General features: G+C 38.2%; 1 protein-coding gene across 1 annotated transcript in view; it reads left to right on the top strand.

Moving 5' to 3' along the window:
* SLC13A1 (solute carrier family 13 member 1) overlaps positions 1 to 20380 on the top strand; it is a 91112-nt gene extending 70732 nt beyond the window's left edge. Inside the window, exons 12-15 of the mRNA XM_056118568.1 lie at positions 2175 to 2284; positions 14101 to 14262; positions 17333 to 17470; positions 20243 to 20380. Coding sequence (XP_055974543.1) covers positions 2175 to 2284; positions 14101 to 14262; positions 17333 to 17470; positions 20243 to 20380 — 548 coding nt within the window. The remainder of the gene's footprint in view (positions 1 to 2174; positions 2285 to 14100; positions 14263 to 17332; positions 17471 to 20242) is intronic.
* The last annotated feature ends 563 nt before the right edge of the window (positions 20381 to 20943 follow it).

Below are 20943 nucleotides of genomic sequence, written 5' to 3' on the forward strand. Positions count from 1 at the left end.
AAAGCAAAAATCAAAATTCTGTTGGTTTCAGTTAGTGTTTAGAAGAAAAGTGACAAGCTCGCAAAATCCCTGGTTTGTGCACTTGCAATCCTTACTCAGTCTCTATTGAGAAGAAAGATCATTTTACTTGGCAGAAGTAATAAACAGGCCTCTGTATTAACCATGGTTAGGATTCTGTTACAAATGATATTATTTGGTTGGTAATAACACCACTTCCTCTACCATATGTATACTTGTTATTACTATTGACAAAAGAACAAGAACTTGGAAGTGATTGCTTCATAATGAGTCAGTCCATGGTAATAAATGCTAATAATTTTTAAAAGTAAAGAGTTTTGAGAGAATTTACAACCTTAGCACTTTTGGAGAAAATGTGAATTGGCCCTATCCTGGCAAAAACATAGTGTTACAATAGAAAGATAGGGTATTCCATAGGTGTTTTCACTATATTTATCACACAAATGAAAATTGTACATGTTTATGTAAGCATACTACCTTCCCCTCAACACACACATATGATTTATACTAACAAAGCATGTTTGAGTTAGTCAGATTTCTCTGCTATCAATATGAAACAAATGACTTTAAATTTTCTTGGAATAGTATAATACACGCAAGTTTTATTTATTATAATGGGAGGTAGTAGCAGTAGCTGTGGTGATTCTCTTTTCTCTCTCTTTTAAATTTTTTTACTGGACTAATACTGGGATTCCTGAAGTTGACTTGCACCACCTGATTCCTTGTGCCAGACCCCATAAACGGTTAATAAATTGGATTTTTAAAACTAGATATATGCAAGAAGCATAGCATAGAAATAAATGCCTTTTGCAGTTCACCTGAGATGAAAATATCTCAAAGTTTGATTGCTACTGGGAGATTTTGCAATACAGAGCAATGATTCCTACAGAATTCTAAGACCTCTGACTAATCAATTAATCCTCAGATCTGCCAGAGGCAAGTGTTGCAGAATCAGTGCTTGATATAACTCACACATCTGAATCCTCACTCATGAAAAGTCATAGCCTTATCCATCATTCTCTCTTCTTATTGTTCAACTCTATTTCTCCCTGGTAGACTTATGAAAATGTTGTATGTGTCACATTTCAGATATATTAGCATTTTACCAGTATATGCAAACTTAATTCATAAAAGAAATTGTCAGATTTAGTCAACAGTGAGAGCAGGCTTGATTTGAGCTTGGAGGAATTCCTGGGTGGATCTCCAGCACCATGTGGCCTTCATAAATTTATAATCAGCCCTACAGCTAGTAATAATAAATTTTTAGAGATTTATTGATAAATTTCTAGGGTATTTTAACCTTGATAACTCAGACACTAAATATTAGAATAAATTTATAGCTATCAATAGCATTGTCCATTGTAGCACTGTCCACCCATTGTTCATCGATTTGCTCTAGCAGGCCCAGTAACGTCTCCATTGTGAGACTTGATGTTACTGTGCTTGGCGTATATAATACGTCATGGGTAGCTTGCCAGGCTTTACCCTGTGGGCGAGATACTCTCGGTAGCTTGCTGGGCTCTCTGAGAGGGGCAGAGGAATCAAACGTGGGTCAGCCAGGTTGGCCGTGTGTAAAGCAAACGCTCTACCTGCTGTGTTATCACTCCAGCCCAAAGTTATCAATATATATTATAAATATATGTATTTATTATACATAAACATTATATGGGTCTTATGAGTTGTATTTAAATTTTAAAATCCAAACTTTAAATTATTTTGATAAGAAGTTTAGTTGAAGCTATCATTTGCCTTTATTATAAAAAGGGATGATATTAATTAATAATAATTACAAATCCACACTAATGTGCTAGAGCTCATAGATTATTAAGACTTTTTATAGTAAAAATACATAGTTCAATATGCTGGTAAACATAAATAAATATTTCAATGAAATTAATAAATGAATAATAGCATATATATGATAATTATAAAATTCACCTAAAATTAAATATTAATACAATATAAAGAAGTCCCAAAATTATAACAATTTTCCTTTATAATAGAATGTTCATTTGAATAAGATGGAAACTACTCAAAGTTCAGATCAAGTCCCCTATATAAAAAATATAGAACTATATAGCTACTTGGAATAATGAAAAAAGCGTCAAATTGTTATATTTTAAGTAATATGTAACTGTAAGACTTTTATTTTCTAGTTGTTTTTGATTATTCTCCATTGATTACTTGGAAAGAATTCCAGTCATTCATGCCCTGGGACATAGCAATTCTTGTTGGTGGAGGATTTGCCTTGGCAGATGGCTGTGAGGTAATACTGGGCATCTAACAAATTTAACAATCAGCTAAGCTTTTCAAAAGAAAGACACAGAGACATTCAAGATTTTGGCACATTCAACTTTACGTACTATGTTAGTGATGCAGATTTCAAAAGCCATGAAGCGAGGGGTGGGGGGGCCGCAGAGTGATAGCACAGTGGTAGGGTGTGTACCTTGCACATGGCTGACCGAATTCAATTCCTGACACTCCATTTGGTCCCCTGAGCTTACCAGGAGTGATTCGTGAGTGCAGAGCTGGGGGTAAGCCCTGATCACCAGTGGCTGTGGCCCAAAAGATAACCCAAAGCATTGATGAAGAACGTATACCACAGTTTAGAGGAGTTCAGAGTTCAAAACTTTTGCCATCTTGCAAGCATAAAATATAAATTACAGGATATTCCAGCATATCAAAAGAAATAAGACAATGATTAGAGTTTTTATTCCATGGGTATAATACATACTTTAATCTATGAAAATAGAAAACAATTAGTATGAGAAAAATATGCAAAAATGTAGTTACTTCCAGCTAAACCTTTCTTTGTTTTTTTTTTTTTTTTTTGGCAAAAGAGGGCTTTATCCTTCCCTTTTTCATGAAAAGTTGGGTAACTCAAACATTTCTACAGTATATTGTGGTCCTAATGAAGTCACAGAAAGGGAATGTAAAATACCAGTGGTTCTAAAGGAATTTAATACATATTCATTGAATGAAGTTAAGAAAAAAATTCACCTGAGAGTGTGTCTAATTGGCGGAAGAAGTAAAATCACCACCAAGAATAAACTGGATATATCTTGGGCCTGTCTATCTAGATACTTAATATATGTTGTATACTGAGTAGAGGCTGGGGGTGTACTTGTTCTTCAAAATTCCCTGATCTGTGTAGGCTGACTGTAAGAAAAGAATCTTTTCCAAAATCTATAAAAATCCCCTTTCCTTAGTCTAATTTAAAATCTCTCTCTTATGAATTTCATAGACTTCTGCAAAACACCAACATTTCAATATTTAGTTACAAATTTTATAAAAAGTATGGAAATAGAAGTGTGGTAACTAGCTTCTAAATTCTGGGAGGTTAAATTTTTGTATTTCTTAAGACAAATACCTGTTTTGTTCTCTTCCTGATAACCTTTGGGAGACTGCTTCTGATTTTATGGTCAATTTTCTTGATAGGTTTTGGATAATGAGCTTTTAGCAATAGAATATCGGTGAAAGATTAGATGAAAGGCTTTGAAATAGTATGTATTCTGAGTGCCACTAACAAAATAGTTTCAGATCTGGATTTGGCTTGTCTTATAGACTGCTCAGATATAACTGATAGAAATAGAAGCAAAAGGAAAAACACACTTTTCTGCTGACTCACTAGCAGTGAGCACTGGTTCCACAGAATAAGTAACTTCTATTTTTACTTCTGCTAACTTGAAATATGAGAAAATCAGAATTAGAAGTCTTGGCATTGATGTGAACTTTATTCATTTGTTATTCCCAGAATATCAGTCCAGATTTGACCCAAGACACTAAAAATGATTTTAAAAGTATTAACCATACTCTAGAATAACTGCATCTAAAGAATTAAGAATTTATGAAAGTACTCTCATACAATACAGGCTTATGCTTGAAGAATTGAGGAAACCATGAAGGGAGAACTAGATTGGTATAAAAATCTTAGGTTATGGAATCAGTTTTCTTTAGGTATAACCCTGGACAGCCCTGGCTCTGTGTGGTCAGATTGAATCCATGATTTCTAAAAACCTGGTTGTAGACAAAGATGTCCATAGAAACAGGATTTCATGAAAATCTGAAGAAAATTTGTTTCTTTGAACTTGTCCCACCAATTGTAAGTGATAAGAAGACATTGGTAATTGGTGGTAGGTACAGCATGGAAATTTTAATTCTCAAGAATTATAAAATTGTAGCCTTACATTATAGACAAATTTAAAAGTCAATGTTAAATGAATGAAGACTTTGTAGCCTCTCTTCTTTTTCCCAGTGAATTCTGGGTGAGTGGGCCTGGTGGTCCAGTGCCCAGAGGGCATCAATGTCGGGCTATCAGTATTCGGGGGAGATCAGTCCGATATCTGGGGTACACAGGACATGTGAGGCATGTGCTCTCCTGCTTAAGCTATCTCCCGACACAGTACACAATTTCATTTAAATTTTGTGCCAAAATGTAATTAGCTTGACAAATATTCAAACTAGCAGACCCTTCCACATGGGGACCGTGAAACAGTGAGACACTAAAGCATCCATTTCCCTGCCTTTCCCTCTATCTTAAATGTCTCTTAGTTTTGTTTCTTTGATTATGATTGAAGTCTCTTATCCTGGGCATTACTTTTATTTATTTATTTATTTATTTTTTAAGAAATAACATTCCTCCTTGTCCTTTCCTAAACCTTCTTCTAGGTTTTTCCTTAGGCTAACTCTGGAGAACTCAGCATTTTTCTTCTTTAGGTCCTCATTAAAATTGTAGTAATAGAACAAGACAGTGTCTACCCATAAAGATAATCTTTATCTTTATAGGAGCAATAACGTACATGAAGATTAGAAGATTGAAATGAGCTATTTGAGGAGTGGCTGACTTTGAAACAGGAAATCTAGGAGCCGGCCAAGGGAAGATCCAGCAAGAAACAAGTGGATTCATCCATGGTTATCCTGAGAGAGTTTAGAAAATGGAAGCTAAAGAATAACTGAAACTTGGAGAAAAGCCACGTCTAAAAATGGAGAATGGCTTTAAAAAATATATAAGAAGCTATGAGCTTTCCAGAAACTCTCTCGAATCTAGACTAGACAGCCAGCAGCTCTCTCTCCTCTAGGGTAGAAAATTTAGATTTACTCTGTTATAAAAATAGCACAAAATACCCTGGCTGCTGCACTTAGTTACCTACTGTAAAGTCCTTTTGATTTATTTTCGCGACTGTCTATTATAGCATAGGCTTTTCCAGCTGTCTGGTGATCCTGAACTATCTATTCATGTTTAAAAAAGGAAGTGATATAATAATGATTGAAACCCATTTGTGTCCTTGTGGAAATATTATTTAAATTTGAAAATTAGGAAGCTGCAGAAATACTTTTAAGGGCTTCACTACACGCTTCACATGCCAGAGGCCCAGTTTGATCCCTGGCACTGAAGTTCCCTGAGCACTGCCAGGAGAAATCCCACCAGCAACAAGCTGGGAGTAACCACAACACTGAACTCGAAACTAAACAAATAGAAAAAGCTCAGCAGCACAAATTTTGGAATCAGCGATTTAGCCCAAAGGGCTAGCAGCATGCTTTGCACGCAGGCAGGCCTGAGTTAGTTCCTGGTACCATGTGGATGGTCCTGAGAAATGTACCAGGAATAGTCCTGGAGCATTACTCAGCATGACAGAAAAAACTAACAAATAAATTTAAAAGTTAGAAAAAAATACAATCTTGAAAAATAGCTATAAACACCTAAACATAGGTCTACCTACTTAATTAGTATTGAAACAACTATTCAAAGTCACAGTCTCTGGGGACACAGGAGCTAGAGGATTTGTTGAAATATCCTTATGCATTAAGTAAAAAAAATTAATTTAAATAAAAATAAAGAAAGACAATTATTTACCTAAAACATGTCATCAATGTTAAAAGGCAGATAAATTTTTCCATGTCACCTAGTTCTATCTAGCCACATAAAAATATAAGATTAAAGTTGCATGTAAGAAACAGTTCTCAGAGGAAATCAGGCTTTTAATATATTTAAATTGTGTCTGCTTAAAATGAATTATTATGATTTTTTATTGAATCACCATGAGATACAGTTACAAAGCTTTCATAATTGAGTTTCAGTCATACAATGATGGAACACCCATCCCTCCACCAGTGTACATTTTCCACCACCAATGTCCCTAGTATCCCTCCTGCTACCCCCACCCCACCCCACCCCCTGCCTCTATGGCAGACAATTTCCTTCTTATTCTCTCTCTACTTTGAGGCATTATGGTTTGCAATACAGATACTGAGAGGCCATCATGTTTGCTCCTTTATCTACTTTCAGCACATATCTCCCATCCTGAGCGATACCTCCAGCCATCATTGGCTTAGTGATCCCTTCTTTATCCCAGCTGCCTTCTTCCCCAGCTCATAAAGGCAGACTTCCAATCATGGGACAATCTTCCTGGTGCTTGTCTTTACTGTTCTTCAGTGTTAGTCTCATATTCTGTTATTTTATATTCCACAAATGAGTACAGTCATCCTATGTCTGTTTCTCTATTTCTGATTCATTTCGTTTAGCAAAATACTCTCCATGTCCATCCACTTTTAAGCAAATTTCATAACTTCATCTTTCCTAACAGCTGTATAGTATTCCATTGTGTAGATGTACCAAAATTTCTTTAGCCAGTTGTCTTTTCTCGGGTATTTGGGTTGTTTCTAGATTCTGGCTATTATGAACAGTGCTGCATATTGCAGCACTGTATAAACTGTGCCTTCCCCCCCGCCCCCCCCGGGATGTATTCCCAGAAGTGGTATTGCTGGGTCATATGAAGCTCAATTTCCAGTTTTTTAAGGAATGCCTATATTGTTTTCCAGAAAGGCTGGACCAGTTGGCATTCCCACCAAAAATGAAAGAGAGTCCCTTTCTCCCCACATCCACACCAGCACTGGTTGTTCTTGTTCTTTTTTTTTTTTTCCCCCTTTATTTTATTTTATTTTTTTTTAAAGTTGTAGATTTACAATTTTTTGTGCTTTGGTTTCAATTATACAATGATCAGATACCCATCCCTCCACCAGTGCCCATTTTCCACCACCATGGATAATATCCCTCCCACCCCCAGCCCCCCATCCCCCCGTCTCTGTGGCAGGGCAATCCCCTGTGTTCTCTCTCTCCTTTTGGGTGTTGTGGTCTGCAAAAGAGGCATTGAGTGGCAAACATGTTCAGTCCATAGTCTACTTTCGACATGCATCTCCCCTCCTGGGAGGATCCTCCAAACATCCTTTATTTGGTGCTCCCTTCTCTATCTGAATAGCCCTTTCCTCTAGGATACCCGGCTGGCCTCTAAGTTATGGAGTAATCCTCCTGGTGCTGATCTCAGCTATTCTTGGGTATTAATCTCATACTTTGTTACTTTATATCCCCCAGATGAATGCAATCTTTCTATGTCTATCCCTCTCTTTCTGACTCATTTCGCTTAGCATGATACTTTCCATATTGTACCACATGTATGTAAATTTCATGACTTCATCTTTTCTAAGAGCTACATAGTACTCCATTGTGTAGATGTACCAAAGTTTCTTTAACCAGTCATCTGTTCTTGGGCATTCAGGTTTCTTCCAGTTTCTGGCTATTGTAAAGAGGGCTGCAATGAACAAACAAGTGCAGATGTCACTTCGACTATACATTTTTGCCTCTCTGGGATATATTCCCAGGAGTGGTATTGCTGGGTCAAATGGGAGCTCAATTTCTAATTTTTTGAGAATCGTCCATACTGTTTTCCAGAAGGGCTGAACCAGTGGACATTCCCACCAACAGTGAAGGAGTGTCCCTTTCTCGCCACATCCACGCCAGCATCGGTTGCTTTTGTTCTTTTGAATGTGGGCCAGTCTCTGAGGTGTGAGATGGTATCTCATTGTGGTTTTGATCTGCATCTCCCTGATGATTAATGATGTAGAGCATTTTCTCATGTGCTTTTTTGCCATTCGGATTTCTTCTTTGAGAAAGTTTCTGTTCATTTCATTGCCCCATTTTTGGATGGGGTTGGATGTTTTCTTCTTGTGGAGTTTAACCAGTATTTTGTATATCCTGGATATCAACCCCTTGTCAGATGTGTATTCGGTGAATATCCTTTCCCATTCTGTAGACTGTCTTTGTATTTTGGTCACTGTTTCTTTGGAGGTGCAGAAGCTTCTTAGTTTAAGATAGTCCCATTTATCTATCTCTGTTTTCACTTGCTCGGCCAGTGGCGTGGCATCTTTGAAGATACCATTAGCTTCAATGTCATGGAGGGTTTTGCCAACTTTATCTTCAATGTACCTTATGGTTTCTGGTCTGATGTTGAGGTCTTTAATCCATTTTGATCTTACTTTTGTACATGGTGTTAGGCAGAGTTCTGAGCCTATTTTTTTGCATGTAGCCGTCCAGTGATGCCAACACAATTTATTAAAGAGGCTTTTCTTACTCCACTTCACATTACTTGCACCTTTATCAAAGATTAGATGAGCATATGATTGAGGAGAGATGTCAGTGTATTCAACCCTGTTCCATTGGTCTGCAGTTCTGCCTTTGTTCCAGTACCATGCTGTTTTAATTATTACTGCTTTGTAGTACAGTTTGAAGTTCGGGAGGTTGATTCCTCCCATTTTCTTTTTCCCAAGAATTGCTTTAGCTATTCGTGGGGGCTTATTGTTCCATATAAATTTCAAGAGTGTTTGCTCCATTTCTTTGAAGAATGTCATGGGTATCCTTATAGGGATTGCATTGAATTTATACAATGCTTTCGGTAGTATTGCCATTTTGACAATGTTAAGTCTCCCGACCCATGAGCAGGGGATATCTTTCCATTTCCTCATGTCCTCTTTTATTTCCTGAAGTAGCGTTTTGTAGTTTTCTTTGTACAGGTCCTTTACTTCCTTAGTTAAGCTGATTCCTAGGTACTTGATTTTCTGGGGCACAATTGTGAATGGGATTGTTTTTTTCATGTTGCTTTCTTCTCTCTCACTGTTTGCGTATAGGAAAGCCATGGACTTTTGGGTATTGATTTTATAACCTGCAACTTTACTATACGAGTCTATTGTTTCTAAGAGTTTTTTGGTGGAAGTTATTGGGTTCTCTAAGTAGAGTATCATATCATCTGCGAATAGTGAGAGCTTGATTTCTTCCTTTCCTACCTGAATGCCCTTAATATCTTTTTCCTGCCTAATCGCTATTGCAAGTACTTCCAGTACTATATTGAACAGCAGTGGAGAGAGTGGGCATCCCTGTCTCGTCCCTGATCTTAGAGGGAAGGCTCTCAGTTTTTCCCCATTGAGGATGATGCTTGCTGTAGGCTTGTGGTAGATGGCTTTAATTATGTTGAGGAAGGTCCCCTCTATACCCATTTTGGCTAGGGTTTTCATCATAAAGGGGTGCTGGATCTTATCAAATGCTTTCTCTGCATCTATTGATATGATCATATGCTTTTTATCTTTTCTTTTGTTGATATGGTGGATTATGTTGATTGATTTCCGAATGTTGAACCATCCTTGCATCCCTGGGATGAATCCTACTTGGTCATGGTGTATGATCTTTTTGATGAGTAGTTGGATTCTATTTGCTAGTAGTTTGTTGAGGATCTTTGCATCTGTGTTCATCAGGGATATCGGCCTGTAATTCTCTTTCTTTGTGGTATCTCTGTCTGCTTTTGGTATCAGTGTGATATTTGCTTCGTAGAAACTGTTTGGAAGTGTTTTTGATATTTCAATTTCGTGGAAAAGCTTAAAGAGTATTGGGAGTAAGTCCTCTTTAAAGATTTGGAAGAATTCACTAGTGAATCCATCCGGGCCAGGACTTTTGTGCTTGGGGAGACTTTTTATTACCATTTCAATTTCCTTGATGGTGATAGGTCTGTTCAGGTATTCCAGGTCTTCTTGGTTCAGCCTTGGGAGTCTGTAGGAGTCTAGGAATTTATCCATTTCCTCGAGGTTTTGATGTTCCGTGGCATAAAGCTTCTCAAAGTACTCCCTGAGGATCCTCTGAATTTCTGTGGTTTCTGTTGTAATGACCCCCTTTTCATTTCTGATTCGGTTTATTAGGGTTTTCTCTCTCCCTTTCTTTGTGAGTTTTGCTAGAGGCTTATCGATCTTGTTAATTTTCTCAAAGAACCAGCTCTTGGTTTCATTGATCTTTCGGATTGTTTTTTGGGTTTCCATCTCGTTAATCTCTGCTCTGAGTTTTATTATTTCCTTTCTCCTGTTCGGGTTGTGCTCCTTTTTTTGGACCTTCTCCAAGCTCTTAAGCTGTGACGTTAGGTTACTTATGTGTGCTCGCTCCTCCTTCCTGAGGAATGCTTGTAGAGCTATAAACTTTCCTCTTAACACAGCCTTTGCTGTGTCCCATAAGTTTTGGTAACTCGTGTTCTCATTTTCATTCGTTTCTAGGAATCTTTTGATTTCCTTTTTGATTTCCTGTCTAATCCACTCGTTGTTCAATAGTGCACTGTTTAATTTCCAGGTGTTTGATTTAGTTTTCTGTTTTTGTGTGTGATTTACTTCTAATTTCAGCGCATTATGGTCTGAGAAGATTGTTGATACAATCTCTACCTTCTTAATTTTATGGAGGCATGTTTTGTGGCTCAGCATGTGGTCTATCTTGGAGAATGTTCCATGTACGCTTGAGAAGAATGTGTATTCAGCTTTTTGTGGATGAAGTGTCCTGTATATATCTACTAAGTCCCTTTCTTCCATTGTTTCCCTCAAATGAAGTATGTCCTTGCTAAGCTTGAGTCTGGTTGATCTATCAAGAGGTGACAAAGCAGTGTTGAAGTCTCCCACTAGTATTGTGTTGCTATTGATGTCTTTTTCCAAATCTATGAGTAGTTGTTTTAAGTACTTTGCTGGTCTCTCATTAGGTGCATATACATTTATTATTGTAAGTTCTTCCTGTTGTACAGATCCTCTGATCAATAAGTAATGGCCTTCACTGTCTCTTATGACCTTCCTCACTCTGAAATCAATGTGGTCTGATATAAGGATGGCTACCCCAGCTTTTTTATGGGAGCTGTTTGCCTGTAGGATTGTTTTCCAGCCTTTGACTCTGAGTCTGTGTTTGCTTTGACTATTGAGATGCGTTTCTTGCAGGCAGCAGAATGTTGGGTTCAATTTTCTAATCCATCCTGCCACTCTATGTCTTTTAATTGGTGCGTTTAGCCCATTGACATTGAGAGAGATTATTGTTATGGGATTTTGTCCCATTGTTATGTTAAAATTGGGTGTATTTGAGGGGCCTTTCTTGCCTTAAAGTAGCCCATTTAGTTGTTCTTGTAACCATGGTTTTGAGTCTATGAAGTTCCTGAGCTGTTGTTTGTCTGTGAAACTGTGTGTTGTTCCTTCTATTATGAATGAGAGTCTTGCTGGGAAAAGTATTTTGGGGGAGGCATTTATTTCATTGAGTTTTTTTACTATGTCCCACCACTGTTTTCGGGCCATGAGGGTTTCATCAGAAAAATCAGCTGTGAATTTTAAGGAGGCTCCTTTGTAAGAGATTTCTTTCTTCGATCTTGCTGCTTTCAGAATTTTGTCTCTGTCTAAGGTTTTGGTCATTTTGATCAGAATGTGTCTTGGGGTATTTTTATTCGGATTTCTTCTAGCTGGTACCCTTCGGGCCTCCTGAATGTGGTCACAAGTTTTCTTCAGCTCTGGAAATGTTGTAGCAATGATGTCTTTGACAGTTTCTTCTTCATCGAGGTTTTCTTCCTGTCCCTCTGGGACTCCAATAATTCTTATGTTACCCCTCTTGGCTTCATCACGATCTTCTCTTGCCATCTGTTCCCGAATTGTGAGTCTCTTTTCCATTTTCTGCTCTTTTCGGGAGAGTCTCTGAACTTCATCTTCGAGCTCACTGATTCTGTTCTCAGCCGCTGTTACTCTGCTGCTGAGGCCTTCCACTGAGCTTTTCAATTCGCCTACGAGATTTTTCAGGTCTGACATTTCTGATTGCATTTTCCTCATTTCTGCCTTCAGATCCTCTTGTCTTCTATTGGCATTGGTTTCCATTGTTTCTTTTAATTCCCTAAGCATCCTAAGTAGCTCCCTTCTGAATTCCTTGTCAGAGAGGTTGTCTAACACTACAGTACTGTTGGTGTCATCTGGGCTAGACTCTTCAATATGAATGTTTGGTGGGCTTTTGCGTTGCTTTACCATTGTGAGAGGTGTGGTTTAGTCCTTCACGTTCAGTGTTACTATTCTGCTTGATATGCAGTGTGAGTTAAGATAGGCTTATGAGTTATTGGCAACTGTATTTCTAGTGGCTGAGCTAAAATAGAGAAGTTTCCATCTAAGAAGTTAGCTTATGGTTCCTATGGCATATGTAGTGGGAAAATATTTCGCGGCCGCGTTAGCGGCCGCGGCTCCGGAAAGAGTCCCTGGCACTGGGCGAGGAGTTGGGAATGTCTCCTGTTTGGAATTGGAGCCGTTCAGCTTTGTTGCCCAGAGCTGGGCCTCTGTGCCCGTCCCACGCGGCTCAGGGGTTGAAAACCGGCTGTCTCGGGGCTGTTTCTAGCTGCGCGTGCCCAGAGAGGAACCCAGGCCCTTGGGGGCGGGCTGTACCTGTTGGAATTGGAGCCGTTCAGCTTTGTTGCCCAGAGCTGGGCCTCTGTGCCCGTCCCACGCGGCTCAGGGGTTGAAAACCGGCTGTCTCGGGGCTGTTTCTAGCTGCGCGTGCCCAGAGAGGGACCCAGGCCCTTGGGGGCGGGCTGTACCTGTTGGAATTGGAGCCGTTCAGCTTTGTTGCCCAGAGCTGGGCCTCTGTCCTTGTTCTTTTTGATGTGTGCCAGTATATGTGGTGTAAGACAAAGTCTCATTGTTGTTTTGATTTGCATCTTCCTGATGATTAGTGATGTGGAGCATTTTTTCATATGCCTTCTGACCATTTGTATTTCTTTTTATTTTTGTGGAAGTTTCTGTTAATTTTCTCTCCCCATTTTTTATGGGGTTGGAGGTTTTTTCTACCAGTGTCTTATATATCCTGGATATTAACCCCATATCTTATGGGTATTAGGTAAATATTTTTTCCTGTTCCATGGGCTGTTTCTGTATTTTGGTCACAATTTCTTTTGAGGTGCAGAAGCTTCTTAGTTTAATATAGTCCCATTTGTTTGTTTGTTTCCACTTGCTTGGTCAGTGGTGTTTCATCCTTAAAGATGCCTTTTACTTTGATGTCATGGAGGGTTCCGCCTACATTTCTTCCCATGTACCTTATGGATTCAGGTCTAGTATTGAGGTCTTTAATATATTTTATTTGACTTTTGTGCCTGGCATCAAATAGAGGTCTGAGTTCATTTTTTTGGAAGTAGCTGTCCAGTTTTCCCAGCACCACTTGTTGAAGGGGCTTTTTTGTTCCTCTTCACATTTCTTACTCCTTTATCAACGATTGAGTGATCATATATTTGAGAATCTGTAGTAGAATACTCAACTCTATTCCATTGGTCTGTAAGTCTGTTTTTATTTCAATACCATGCTGTTTTAATTACTATACTTTGTAGTACAATTTGGAGTTGGGGAAGGTGATGCCGCCTATCTTCTTTTTCCCTAGGATTGCTTTAGCTATTTGTGGGAGTTTATTTTTCCATATTAATTTCATAAGTGTTTTGTCTAATTCTTTGAAGAATGTCATGGTATCCTTATAGAGACTGCATTAAATCTATATAGTGCTTTGAGGGCGTATTGCCATTTTGATAATTTTAATCCTATCCATGAGCAGGGGATGTGTCTCCATTTCCTAGTGTCATCTCTTATTTCTTGAAGTAGTGTTCTTTAATTTTCTTTGTATATGTCCTTCACCTATTCAGTTAAGCTGATTCCCAGGTACTTGATTTTCTGAGGCACTATTGTGCATGGGATTGGTTTTTTTAATATCTCTTTCTTATCTTTCATTATTCATATATAGGAAAGCCATGGACTTTTGGGTATTGATTTTTTAGCCTGCCACTTTACTATGCAAACCTATTGTTTCTAGGAGCATTTTTGTAGAATATTTAGGATTTTCTTAGTATCATGTCATCCACAAACAGTGATAGCTTGATCTCTTCCTTTCCTATCTGAGTACTCTTGATAAAAATGAATTATTAATGAATAACAAATACTGTAACTGTGTTCTTTCAGGAATCGGGACTCTCCAAATGGATGGCAAATCAATTATCTCCTCTAGGTTCATTACCAGGATGGCTAATAATCCTGATATCTTGTTTGCTGGTCACATCTTTAACAGAAGTAGCCAGCAATCCTGCAACAATTACCCTTCTTCTCCCAATTCTAGCCCCACTGGTGAGTCTCATTGATTCCATTTATATTTTCTTTAATAGTGACTCATTCTCAGATTGTGTTCTCATAAGTGATATATATATATTTGTATTAATGTTTTTATTGGGTAGGGAGTACTTCAATTTAGAACTTATTTTTTAATTTCTTTTTATCACTTATGTATTTTTTAATGAATCAACACAAGATATATTACAGACTTACAAACTTTTGTGATTATGTTTCAGTCATACAATGATCGAGTACCTATCCCTCCACCATCAATGTTCTCAGGATCCCTCCCGCTATTCCTACTCCATCCCTGCCCCCGTCTCTGTGGCAGGCACATTCCCTTTTACTCTCTCTTTCCCTTTTTTTTTTTGCCTTTTGGGTCACACTTGGCATTGCACAGGCGTTACTCCTGGCTCATGCACTCAGGAATTACTCCTGGTGGTGCTCGGGGGACCTCATGGGATACTGAGAATCGAATCTGGGTCGGCTACATTCAAGGAAAATGCCCTTCCCACTGTGCTATTGCTCCAGTCTCTCTCTCTTTTCTTTTGGGTGCTGTGGTCTGCAATACAGGCACTAAGCTGCCATCATATTTGGTCCATAGTTTACTTGCAGCATGAATCTCCCATCTCGTGCGAGCCCTACAAGCATCATTTACTTAGTGGTCCCTTCTCTATCCCAACTGCCTTTTCCTCCACCGTGTGAGGCTGGCTTCCAAGCCATGGAGTGATCCTCCTGGCCCTTACCTCTACTATCCTAGAACTTTTTCTTCCATGCGCAAGTATAATATTTTTTGTATGTGGGGTGGAGGTGAAGTATAGGCTTCCCAACTGTTCTCAGGGGTCCCTGAAGTTACTCCTGGTCAGATTTAGTCAACCAGGTTGAATGATTTGATGTTCAGGCCCAGGAATGATGTATTGCTGTAGCCAGTAATATTGGAAGTCCCCAGGTCAATCCTGGTGCTGCTTTGTGTATACCAGGGACTCATAGAGATCTGGGGGTGGGGGATGAGGAGGGGAGCCAGTGTCAAAGTTGTAAGGGGGTAAGATATGTGGCATTGGAGTTCAAACTCCGGCCCTTGTGCATGTAAGGCATGTGTTTCTGACCACTGAGTGATCTCCCTGACCTTAAGCAGCATAATATTAAGTGATCATCTTACCTTTATTCTGCCCATAGCTTTCATTCAGAGATAAATAGAGGAACAGCCTAGATCTTTTCCAATCTTAAAACTTTGGGATTCATAGTTAGCAATGTTAGTATTTAGATCTCCATTACTGACTTTGATGCTTGATACTCCAGATTATTCTTGAATTTCTGAAAAGTGCTTCCTATCTGTGATCTATAGGTAAATGAAAAATCTATGTTTATACTTTAGACAGCAGCTTAAGCATTTTGATCTTGGTTTTCTACTGCCTAGAGAAGAATTATAAAGAGATAACTAAAGGATCAGTAAAGGGCAGGACATTTGCCTTGCACATGACCAAGCCTGGTTTGATCCCTGGCACCCCAGATGGTCCTCTCAGTCCACCGAGGAGTCAGGAGGAAGAATTGCTGGGTATCACTGTAATCCTGTTGTTCATCGATTTTCTCGAGCAGGCACCAGTAACATCTCCTTCATCCTAGCTGTGAGTTTTTAGAAAGTGCCACATTTGAGGCTCTTTCAGGGTCAGGGGAATGAGACCCATCATTGTTACTGGTTTTTGGCATATTGAATACGCCACGGGGAGTTTGCCAGACTCTGCCATGTGGGCAGGATAATTTTGGTAGCCTTCCAGGTCTCTCATATGGTCCTCTCAGTCCACCGAGGAGCCAGGAGGAAGCATTGCTGGTGTGTTCCCCCCCAAAAAACCCACCCCCCCAATAAACCCCAATAAATAGATTACTAAAAAGCACATTTGCGAAGTCAAAGAAAAAGTCTGTCACTGATTCATTCTTCTCCCTTCTCACTTTGTAATTCATTATAAGTAACAACTTTAAGTTGTTATTTATAACATCTTAAAGTAAAAAAAATTCTGGGCCAAATGACTCTGATGAGAGGAAAGCACTTTAAATTAAGAAAGATTGTCCTTCTGGAATTTTCTGCTACAAGCTCAACAGGCGTACTTTGATATTCTTGTTCAAATCAGAATGGAAATATAAAGAGTTTATATTAGTAAACCATCATTCTGAGGTTTTTCCTGATTTTTATTTGGGAGGGAGGTCATGCCTGTAAGTGCTCATGGGTTACTCCTGAATCTGCATGCAGGAATTACTCCTGGATATGCACTCAGGAATTACTCCTGGCATTGCTCAGGGGACCATATGGAATGCTGGGGATCGAACCTGGGTCAGCTGTATACAAGGCAAACACCCTACCCACTGTACTATCTCTCTAGCACTTTCACCTGATTTTTATTCCTCAACATGGAACAGTTAAAAAAATTCTGTGATGATTTTAAAATATTAATAAGTTTTCTATAGGAATATATTTAAGCAACTTTTTAATTACACATACACAGTGCTAGTAAAGTTAATGGTATGATGAGAAACTTTAGAACTGGGAAGAATGTGAAATCCTCCCTGCATTCCACTGCTTGCATGCTGTGTTTATGGACATGTTACTTTAATCTCAGTTTCTTCATCTGTTACTTGGACTGATGGTAATCATGTGATAAGATCATGTCATAAGATCATTGTGAAAAGGTCAAAATTATATGTAGCATATTAAAATTTGCATGTAGACTATATTATATATGTGTTACACAGACATACATATACCCATTCATATATGTGTATTTATATACATATAAAACATACTATAGAACCTAATACTAAATTTAAAATAATTGTTTTTATTTAGCTTCTGGAATAAATGACTATTCTCTAACTTAACTGAATAGTAAACAATTAGCTATAACTATATAACATACAACAACAAAAAGATATCTCTGAAAAATATTCACGTTAGAGTTTATGTGTCTATAATTTTACTGATTTACATTTAAATCTACTTCTCGAAAGGTTTAATTTAGTGATTTCACTCATTTTGAGGTGTGGTGACTATATCAAAGTTTTACTTAGACTTTTTTTAAATCTTTTCCAACAGGCTGAAGCTATTCAAATGAATCCTCTGTATATTTTAATACCTTCTACTCTCTGTACTTCATTTTCATTCCTTTTACCAGTGTCAAATCCACCCAATGCAATTGTGTTTTCTTATGGCCATCTAAAAGTTATTGACATGGTAAGTTGTCTGAAAGAATGCTACCAGGTTCAATATTCACTTTTTTGTGATGTCTTGGGTTATATTTCCTTTTACAAACTAATTGCCAGAAAAAGGTAAATTGATTTCTGCTCTTGATGGTGATTACATGAATAGTCAGAGAATTGTTTTTAAGTGATGGCATAAGGCAAACGTTTCATTAGAATTTAAAGTCACAAATACAAAGCTATTTAATGCATTGGTAATGTTACAATTAGAACTTGCTCAACATAATGAATAGAACTTAGATATTCCAGGTGCAAATCTAAATTTACTTAGGCAAAAAGAAAAAAATGTGCAAATGAAATACAGTGATCAAAACAGTACTGTAGGTTTCTTGCAGGATTTACTTGCAATTGAAATTTGTTTTAAATAATATATTGGCCTGAGTCTGTCACAGTCCCTGTCACTGTCCTCCCATTGTACATCGATTTGCTTGAGTGGGCACCAGTAATGTCTCCATTGTGAGACTTGTTACTGTTTTGGGCATATCAGATACACCATGAGTAGCTTGCCAGGCATTGTCATGTGAGCGGGATACTCTTGGAAGCTCTCTGAGAGGGGTAGAAGAATCGAACCAGGGTCAGCCTCATGCAAGGCATTCCTACATACTGTGCTATCACTCCAGCCCGATAACTTAAGTCTAACTGATGAAAAGTCATCTTTTATTCTACTATTGGCACTTGACTTGAAAGTACAAGGAAATGATAGTGAACATTTCATGTGATAAAATATGCTTATTTTTGTCAAATTTGAAAGTTCAGAACTTGTTTGAAAATATAGTTTTCCCCATTCTTGATCTTCAACTTGATCTTCAACTTCCAAACCAAACCTAACTAGTATATAACCAAACTAGTTATATAACCAAACTAGTATATAACCAAAGTAAAATCAGTGAACTTGCTAAGAAAATGGTTTTAGTAAGTTCCAGACATTTTTTTTTACACACATTGCTGTCCCTATTCCCTATAATAGAAGAATTGTTGGAAATGTCTTCATGAGGAAGTTATTTAACGTAAATTTAGCTAAAAAAAGAAAAAGATCTAAGATTAGACATTTGGGGCCTGAGCAATAATGTACAGTGAGGGCATTTGCTTAGCAAGCAGCCAACCAGGGTTTGATTCCCCACAACCCATCTGTTCCCCCGAGTACCACAGGCATGCAACGCCAGGAGTAAGTCTTGAGTACCATCAAGGATGGCCACCAAACCAAAAATAAATAAATGAATGAATTAATTAAGATAAGCAATGTTTTTTTTTGTATGAATCAAAATACAATCCTTCCCAACATAGGATATTGAATAAATAAGTGAATTGAATGCACAGAAAAGGTAAGCACTATAGCAGTTATCACAAGGTATCCCTTTTTGTCTTTTTTCAGGGTGGACACACCCAGAAGTGCTCAGGACTTGCTCCTGGCTTACCACTCAGGAATCACTCCTGGCAGGCTCAGGGGACCACTTAGGATTTCTGGGATCAAGTGTGGTCAGCTGTGTGCAAGGCAAACACTCCACCTCCTATACTATCACTCCAGTGCCAGTCCACGCCATCCTCTTTTTGTCTTATTACAAAAAATGAAGAGATCAATAAGCATGCTCTATAAATAGCTATTGGCGAATATTTGAGGTTCTGAGAGCCATATAGTCCTTCTCACAAGCTACTCAACTCTGTGATTGTACCATGAAGACAGCCAACAACAAAATGTAAGCAAACAGGCAAGGCTGTGGTCTCATGAAACTTTATTTTAAATCACATCTCAAGCAAATATTTGTCAACCTCTATTTTAGTGAAAGAATGAAATTTTGAGATTTTTTACTGGATGGGCTGGAGAGATAGCACAGCGGGTAGGGCGTTTGCCTTGCACGTGGTCGACCTGGGTTTGATTCCTCCACCCCCTCGGAGAGCCCTGCAAGCTACCGAGAGTATCTCGCACGCACCACAAAGCCTGGCAAACTACCTGTGATGTATTTGATATGCTAAAAACAGTAACAACAGGTCTCACAATTTGTTGTGATACGTTATTGGTGCCTGCTTGAACAAATCAATGAACAATGGGAGTACAGTGCTACAGTGCTTTAATGGATACCAGAATCACGGTTTAGTCACTATGAAAATGGGAACTCTGAGAGGCTGGAGAGATAGCACAGAGGGTAGGGCGTTTGCCTTGCACTGGCTGACCCGGGTTCGATTCCCAGCATCCCACATGGTTCCCTGAGCACCACCAGGATTAATTCCTGAGTGCAGAGCCAGGAGTAACCTTTGTGCATCACCAGGTGTGACCCAAAAAGCAAAGAAAAGAAAAAAAAGGGAACTCTGAGAATAATGAGAACTCTAAGTGGCATTATTAAATTTAAATACAAAACTACTGAAGAAAAGTTACTAAAATATTAAGTTAATAGAATGGAGACTATACTTGTCATATCATGAACCATGGCTATCAAAATAGACAACCACAAAACTCAACTTTTGACTTAAAATGAAAAGCCATTTTTTAAAGTAGATTTTTCTCTTTTGGGATGACTTCAGCATATTACTCAGAGGAACCCCTCTGAAAAACTCCAACTAAGTAATCCTTGCCCAAGGACAGATTCTCTGTTTAATATTAATAGAAATACTTTTTTTTTAATCCAACAACATAGACTAATTGTTTAGCAGGCATATACATCTGATACATGCATTTTGAAACAATATTCTAGTTCTCCTTTAGGTTTTGGATATTTATTTTAACTGACATCTATTCTTTTTATTGTTCAAGGTTAAAGCTGGAATTGGTGTAAATATTATAGGTGTTGCTGTCGTCATGCTTGGCATGTTCACCTGGATTTCACCCATGTTTGACCTCCACACTTACCCTTCTTGGGCTCCTATAATTAGCAATGAAACTATGCCTTGAGAAGTGGAAATGTTCTGACTAACCTGTAGGGAGTTCTTGGGGCCATTGAGAATTCATTGCAAAATTTGACTCTGGCAAACTGATGACACATTTAAATCAGATGATACAACTGATGCATTTCCAGAGAATAACTAAAATCTGCCATCAGAGCTGAATCTTTGTATCCTTTAAGACACATAGAGTATCTACCTGCCTTCAACAACATGTCCACAGGAAATTGAACTATATTTATCCTGCATCATCATGGAATACTTATAACATGATCTCCAGAGATATTTAGTCATTTTGTTCATGTTATAGTTAAGATTTCATGTCACGTTTCAAATGAATAAATGATCATTTCAGAAACTTCCTGTGAAGCTAGACATGGGGTGGAGGGTTTTTTGGAGAAGAAATCTAGTATGTGCATAAATAATTTATTTGGGTGTAAAGGAATTTTCTAAAACTTTAAAGCTGTAGTCATCTGATGTTGCAAAAGAAAAGGTTAACCTAAAAGAAAAACCTATCAACCACATCCCATAGCCAACACCATGTAAATTCATTCTTTTACCCAGATTTATACA

Source organism: Sorex fumeus, unplaced genomic scaffold, assembly GCF_029834395.1.
Source record: "Sorex fumeus unplaced genomic scaffold, SorFum_2.1 ptg000037l, whole genome shotgun sequence".
In the NCBI taxonomy this organism is placed as follows: domain Eukaryota; kingdom Metazoa; phylum Chordata; class Mammalia; order Eulipotyphla; family Soricidae; genus Sorex; species Sorex fumeus.